The 7,500-nt window shown below is 43.0% G+C and overlaps 1 protein-coding gene across 1 annotated transcript in view; it reads right to left on the bottom strand.

Annotated features, from left to right (window-relative positions):
- The window catches only part of LOC119598297 (hemocyte protein-glutamine gamma-glutamyltransferase-like), a 17,346-nt gene that overhangs the window by 2,166 nt on the left and 7,680 nt on the right, over positions 1-7,500 (bottom strand). The window contains exons 5-15 of the mRNA XM_037947957.1: positions 7,167-7,305; positions 6,420-6,484; positions 6,148-6,309; positions 5,674-5,848; positions 5,405-5,519; positions 5,080-5,231; positions 4,618-4,786; positions 4,022-4,147; positions 2,192-2,315; positions 1,144-1,267; positions 529-689 (exon numbers count right to left, since the gene is read on the bottom strand). Of these exons, the coding sequence (XP_037803885.1) occupies positions 529-689; positions 1,144-1,267; positions 2,192-2,315; positions 4,022-4,147; positions 4,618-4,786; positions 5,080-5,231; positions 5,405-5,519; positions 5,674-5,848; positions 6,148-6,309; positions 6,420-6,484; positions 7,167-7,305 (1,512 nt within the window). The remainder of the gene's footprint in view (positions 1-528; positions 690-1,143; positions 1,268-2,191; positions 2,316-4,021; positions 4,148-4,617; positions 4,787-5,079; positions 5,232-5,404; positions 5,520-5,673; positions 5,849-6,147; positions 6,310-6,419; positions 6,485-7,166; positions 7,306-7,500) is intronic.

The following is a 7,500-nucleotide window of genomic DNA, read 5'->3' as shown; positions in this document are numbered from 1 at the left end:
AAAATGATAATGCTACTGGTAAGGATGAAAATGATAATGCTACTGGTAAGGATGAAAATGCTAATGCTACTGGTAAGGATGAAAATGATAATGCTACTGGTGATGGCAATTATGAAAGAGAAAATGATGATGAGAATAAAGACGTTGGTTTGCTCTCATGTTCTGTCTTAATCCTCCGTTTCCACTCGACCACCCCCATCAATTCTTAGCAACTCCCATCAATTCTTAGCAACTCCCCTCTCTCGCTATTTTCTCAGCCCATTCGTTCCCCCACCCTTTTCCCAATGATCCTCCCATTTCCAAGTATGTGACCCTTTGAGCTTCTGACCCATGAGCCTTTGACCTATGAGCCTCTGACCCTTGAGCCTTTGACTCTTGAGCTTCTGACCCATGAGCCTCTGATCCTTGAGGGTTTGACTCTTGAGCCTCTGACTCTTGAGCCCCTGACTCTTAAGACTTTGACCCATGATCCTCTGACCCATGAGCCTTTGACCTTTGACCCTTGACCCGATCTGACCCCCTTATTACCTCGATCTTGATATCCGGCTTCTGTATCTCCATGCCATCGTCGCCCACCCACGCGTAAGAGGTTTCCGCCACGGTGCAAATAGCCACGTTCTTTACCATGGCGTGTTCGACCAGTTTCTCGTAGTAGTCACCGTACGTCACTTCCATGGTCATGTTCTTGGCTGCGTGAAGAGGAGGGATAGGGTGAGGGAAATGATGAGGGAGGTGGTTTAGTAATTAATCAGATTCTTGGTAATAAGTTTATGAAGATATAAATGGTTATAATGACAATATGGAAAGTATGGATAACTGGGATTTGTGATAATAATAATGGGCATGGTAATAACCACAATAATTGTAGGAAGGCTAATGGCTATAATTAAAATAACAAGTAATAAAAATAGTGCTAATTATAAGATCGGATGTGCTAACGAGAATGACAATGATAAAGAACAGCTAGCCTAATAATAACAAAAAAAAGGACAGAAAAGCAAAAAAAAAAAAATAATAATAATCACGGCAAGGAAAATAAAGCTAACACCAACCCTAAGGACAAATAAGAAAAAGAAAAATGCCATGAGTGCTGCCTACACTAACAGAAAGACTAACTACAACAAGGACAACAGCAATACACACTTTCTCCAACTTCGAGAACGATTTCTCCCTCACGGCGCTTTATCGGGTAAGCGGGGGCGCCTGTGTAGTACATACTGGTGCAGTTCATTACCACACTCACCGTTCTCTTGGCCTCGCTAATGTTCTGCAACGGAAGGGGGATAAGAGGGGTCTGCATGGGAGGAAGGCGTCAAAGAGGATGTGTAGGTATGTGGATGGGTGGGGGAGGATGGGAGGGTGGGGAAGGATGGGGAGAGTGGGGGAGGGGTATTGGGAGGAAGAGAGGAAGAGAAAGAGAGAGAGAGAGAAAAGAGAGACAAGGGGGGGGGGGAGGTAACAGGGGTATATATAGAGAGGGGAGGAGAGTAGGGGAGTATGGGAGGAAGAGAGAGAGATATGCATAGAACAATAGTTAGAGAGAGAGATTAAGATATACACATAGAGAGAGATAGAATACTCTTCATAGACAGATAGAAACAAATATATAGAAGTATATATAGTGAGAGGGGTGAAAGACACAAGAGAGACAAAAAAAAAAAAAAAAAAAAAAATCTCCCCAGTCTCACATTAATATCCAATAAATATTGATTCAATTTTCAATAAATTTCCAGGAAACATCCAACCACTTTTCAGTAAATATAAAATAAATCCAGTATACAATAAACATCCAGTCAGTTTCCAGTAAATATCCAGTCGATTTTAAGGAAACATCCAATCAATTCTCAGCAAATAACCAACCAACATCCCCCTCAACACCCAACATCCCCCTCAACACCCACCCAACATCCCCCTCAACACCCAACATCCCCCTCAACACCCACCCAACATCCCCCTCAACACCCACCCAACATCCCCCTCAACACCCAACATCCCCCTCAACACCCAGCATCCCCCTCAACACCCAACCAACATCCCCCTCAACACCCAACATCCCCCTCAACACCCAACATCCCCCTCAACACCCAACATCCCCCTCAACACCCAACATCCCCCTCAACACCCACCCAACATCCCCCTCAACACCCACCCAACATCCCCCTCAACACCCACCCAGCATCCCCCTCAATACCTTGCAATTGAGCGTCACGGTGAACCCTTCGCCGATGGGCACTTTCTCGATATCCTCGAGGCCGAACTCAACGTCATCTACTTCTTGGGACATGAGACGGAAGGCGTGTCTGGCGGCGCGGGTCCTGGGGGGAGAGGAGGGGAGAGGAGGTGAAAGGAGGTGAGAGGAGGGGAGAGGAGGTGAGAGGAGGCAATAAGGGGAAAGGAGGTGAGAGGAGGTGAAAGGAGGAAATAAGGGGAAAGGAGGAAATGAGGAAATAAAGGGAAAGGAGGGAATAAGGGGAAATGAGGGAATAAGAAATAAGGTGAAATGAGGAAATAAGAAATAAGGTGAAATGAGGAAATAAGAAATGAGGTGAAATGAGAAATTAGGTGAAATAAGGTGAAATAAGGAAATAAGGTGAAATGAGGACATAAGAAAAGAGTTAAAATGCGGAAAATAAGGAGTTCGTATACTCGTGAAATCAGGGAATGAGATTAGTAAGAATATAATCAAATAAAATCAGGTAATCAGATAAGTTGGAATAAACTCAACAAAATCAGAAAATCGGTAACTGAAATCTGTAAAAACGAATTTGCAAAATCAGGATATCAAATCATAAAAAAAAAAAAATACAAAACAGCAAAGTTATTAAACCAACTGAGACGGCAAAACTCGTCAGTAAAATAAGTGAAATTGGTGAATCGAATCAGTGAAATCAGTAAATGAAATAACTGAAAAGAAATCAGTAAAATAATAATAATAATAAAAATAAATAAAAAAAAGGCAAATCACAAATCGCACAAACACAAACCAACAAAATAAAATCGAAGGAAAGCGAACGAGAGAAAGAAAGAGAGAGAGAGAGAGAGAGAGAGAGAGAGAGAGAGAGAGAGAGAGAGAGAGAGAGGAGAGAGGAGAGGAGAGGAGGGGAGGAGGAGAGAGAGAGAGAGAGAGAGAGAAGAGGGAGAGAAGGAGAGAGAGAGAGGAGAGAGAGGGAGAGGAGGAAAGGGAAGGAAGAGAGAGAGAGAGAGAGAGAAGAGAGGGAGGAAAGAGGAGGGAGAAGAGAGAGAGGGAGAGAGAGAGAGAAAGAAAAAGAGAGAGAGAGAGAGAGAAGGAATCGGTAAAACCTCTGGTCTAGTTTTAATCTCGACTAAATCAGTTTGTTTATCAAGTACATTAAAATACCTGTGTGTGTTGTCAAATGTCTCACTCATACCATGATTCCGACGAAATACAATTTAGACATATGTGTATTGAAGAGATATTATACGCTATTTGTTGTGTACCAATACCTAATATCATGTTAGATTCCATACTGTATTTATTGCATGCAATCGGAAACATGCTAGATGAATGTCTCAGTTTATTAAGCAACATATCTATGTCATTGCTTCAAATGCTTATCAATGGGATGTTCTATTTCAACTTCAATTTGTAAATATTCACTTTGAAATAACATTTTGTGACTATATGTATAACTTAAAATCGCTATCTACTGAAATTTGAAAAAAAATGGCATCCATTCATTTTCTTTCATAAAGCTTAATGAATACATAAATAATTAGTAATATAGTTAATAAATAAATGATAATTCAATTAAGAGCATGTTACTGATAAATTGTTTCAAAAAAAAAAAAAAAAAAAAAAAAAAAAAAAAAAAAAAAACAAGCGCGCTGGACCCGTGATGATTTACATCTCACAATTAATAATAATTAAAAATAAAAATAACACAAAATAGAGAAAGAAACAAAAGATCAACCTCACCTAACCAAGCAAATTTAATAAATAAAAAGCAACAACAACAAAAACACAATTTAAGGAAAAAAAGTGTGGGTGAAAAATCCTCACCTTCGGGCAGCTGTTAGTAGCGTGACTCTCTCGGCCGTCGTCCCTTCCTTCGGTTTGTACTCCAGTGTGATATCCTCCTTGTCGCCTGAGGGTCCTGCCTGCTTCGTCAGCACCTGGCGGCCGACGCTGAAACGAGGGGCAGAGGGGTTCATGCGATTGGGCTGTGGAGTGGTAGGAAATTTTAATACTACGGGGGCTGTCTTGGATTTTTTTTTTTGGGGGGGTTGGTTTGATTTGTTTTATTTTGCTGTTTGTCTGTTTTTTTTTCTTTCTCTATCCTTCCAATCTGTCTCTCTCTGTCTCTCTCTCTCTCTCTCTCTCTGTCTGTCTGTCTGTCTGTCTGTCTGTCTGTCTCTCTCTCTCTCTCTCCTCTCTCTCTCTCTCTCTCTCTCTCTCTCTCTCTCTCTTCTCTCTCTCTCTCTCACGCTCTCTCCCTCTCCCTCTCACTCTCCCTCTCTCTGTCTCACCCTCTCTCCCTCTCTCTTTCTCCCCCTTTTTCCCTCTCTCCCTCTCTCCTTCACCTTCACCTCTCCCTCCCGCCCCTTTCAACCTCTCATCCTCTCTTTCTCTTCCCGTTTCTCCCTCTTCCTCTTTACCTCCTCTTGTTCGTGGTGAGCTTCTTGAACCCGTCCTGTGCCTTATCGTCCTTCTGCCAGTGCACGACGTCAGCGTTGACCTCGGCCAGCACGAAGGGCACGTCGTACTTGTATTCCATTTGGCCTCTGCGGATGGCCTCGTGGGACGCTGGCCCGCACTGGTACGAGCCTGGAGGAGGGAGGCTGGTTGGGTCTCTGACTCTCGGAAATGTGAAAGTGTCAATCATGTGTAAGTTTTTTTTTTAATCTTTAATGCGCAATGACTGTCTTTTTTTAGCGTCTTTTTTGTTTTGTTATGATATTGTTGGTAATAATGATGATAATGGTGATCATAAACATAAACATAATAATAATAATAATAATAACAACAAAAATAATAACAAAGATGATAATAATAATGATAATAATGACAATAATAATAACAATAATTAAAATACCAGCAATATTAATAATATCACCTACCATCACTTGCTTCCTGTGGCGTTGCGTCGATGACCTGCCAGCCGCTGTAACCCTGTGGCAGGTCAGGTCGGATCATCCACACGTCATTCCAAACGTGGAAGTTCCAGATGGAATCATACAGGCCTCCAGGTGTAGCACCGCGGTATGAGGAGCTGAAGGGCAAAGAGATACAGGTGAATACATAGAGCCAAGAGGATACCCAATATTTTCCCTCATAACTTTATACTCCACGATGAATGAAGTGGATCGCTTGTGAATGGGATCGAAGCTCTGTCTTTTGCATAGTCAAGGCGGGTCGAATTCATGCATTGACCTCAGGACTTACTCGATCTCGTCGCCCTTCTCGTCAACGTATTCGTCAATGGTGAGGGAGAAGTTGGTGTCGTGTGCTGAGGCGAAGTTGCTGACCACTCGACTGGGCAGACCGAGAGCACGACACACTGCGGGGGCATTATACGTATAATCAGGAGAGATATTGGGTATGTATACTACAGCGATTAACTTTTGTATCCTTGAAATTCACCCTAAACAGCCTCCTTTCTCAGAATGCTTTGTTCACTTTCCAGGAGAAGAAGCTCATATAACTTTAATGACCTGTGTTGACAACCCCGGCGAACACCCAGCACTGGCCGTAGCGGACCGGGCGCTTGCTTTTGATGTATTCCTCCAGGATCTTGATGGAGCCTGACCACGACGAGGGGGACTTCCCGTCTTCGTACTTGCCGTCCCAACGACCCACGATCACGCCCTGGTCGTCGTTGCTGTTCACCTTTGGTTGGAGAACGGAAAGGCTTAATGCGCTTGAACACAAACACAGTAACGCGGACATACAGTTGAAATAAAACAATGCCTTTAGATAAATCAATTAAAAATGTTTTTCGATGATTTCTATTTCTATTTCAATTTCTTCAGTACAATGGACTTGTTTGTTGATATGATACCGTGTTTGTAGCTTAAAAGGAGAACAGTACATTATGTTATAGAATGGCAATCAGATGAAACATGACAAAAATTCACATTATCCGGCCTCAGAGAAAGATTAAACAAAAAACTAGAACCACCGCTTACCATCTTGGAGATGGCTCTGGACACGCGGATGGGGTCGCCGCGAGACTCCGGCGGGACGCCCGACTTCTCGAGCAGCAGCACGCTCGCCGGCAGCACCGCGTCGTCGAACTGCCCGAAGACCCAGGGGCGGCCGTGGGGGTAGGGGTAGTTACCCACCCAGATCTGGAGGGCGAGGAATGATGGCGGTCAGAGGCGCGTAGTGGACGGTAACATTTTGTTTTATAATAACAAAAGCGTTTTTTTTTTCACGAAATTGGGGACTGCGCACTGACCTTTCCTACGTCAGCCAGAACGTATTCGTCTCGTTTCTCTTCGTCCGGCATGTACGTCCCATCGTCTGCAGGAGGACAAGGTATGGGGTAAGAGAAGATACATAATAAGTTAATATATGAGATACAGACAAGGTAAGACGGGGAAGTTCATCCAAGTCAAATGGAGATAAGATAGACATGGGTAATTATGAACAGCTACGATTTAGATCTATTTTCAATTTTGCAGGGACGCTCAGGTGTGATATGGTAAATTAGAATACCGAAACTACACTATTAGTTAATCAGTTTCATCAAAGATAAGCATGGGATGAGAGTCTGCAATTTTCCGATCAGCTACGCAATCTTCATTATAACTTTTTTTCTTATCAGCATTAAGAATATCATTATTACCATTACCGTTACCGATCAAGCAAGAAATGCCTATAATTCTAAATCGTCTATGGTGCGTCCAGTTTCAGAAAAGGAAAACTGGCAACTCACTCCTGGGTCTCGAGTATTCCGATTCATCTTCTCTCTTTTACTCTAATCAGCAGACAATGATTATGACCACATGTGCCTGGAATTAGGCACTTAATTACTCTGAATACGTGCGTCGATGAATTTTATACAATATCTATATAATTGCCTTGCACCACTTTATTCCTTTTTTTTCTTAAGAAAGTCTTACAGCGAATCGGAGTCTTCCAAAGTCTAGCGTGAGTTGCCAGTTTCTCCTTTCCTGAGCTTGGACGGAGTATATAAACTTACGCTTGTTCCAGGGATTGAAGAGAATGTAGACATGCGTGTCGGAGCGGTGGAGATGTCGGGTCGTGTCCGAGGTAGCTCTGAGACTCACTTCCACCGCGGGATTCCAAACACCCACGGGGGCGTCGGTGGGGATCTGAATCTGTGGGCGGGATTGGGGTGGTTCACATTTGGGCCTTATTCTGCTACGTCGCAGAGGAAGACACGCATCATATATTCTCTAAGGTTTTCTTTCCCGAGAGATTATAACCCCGCACTTTTCTTATTATGCTTTAGATTTAGAAGACAGAGAGAGAGAGAGAGAGAGAGAGAGAGAGAGAGAGAGAGAGAGAGAGAG

Source organism: Penaeus monodon, chromosome 41, assembly GCF_015228065.2.
Source record: "Penaeus monodon isolate SGIC_2016 chromosome 41, NSTDA_Pmon_1, whole genome shotgun sequence".
Classification (NCBI taxonomy): Eukaryota; Metazoa; Arthropoda; class Malacostraca; order Decapoda; family Penaeidae; genus Penaeus; species Penaeus monodon.
Note: the sequence above shows the minus strand (reverse complement) of the source record. Positions and strands in the feature narration are given on the sequence as shown.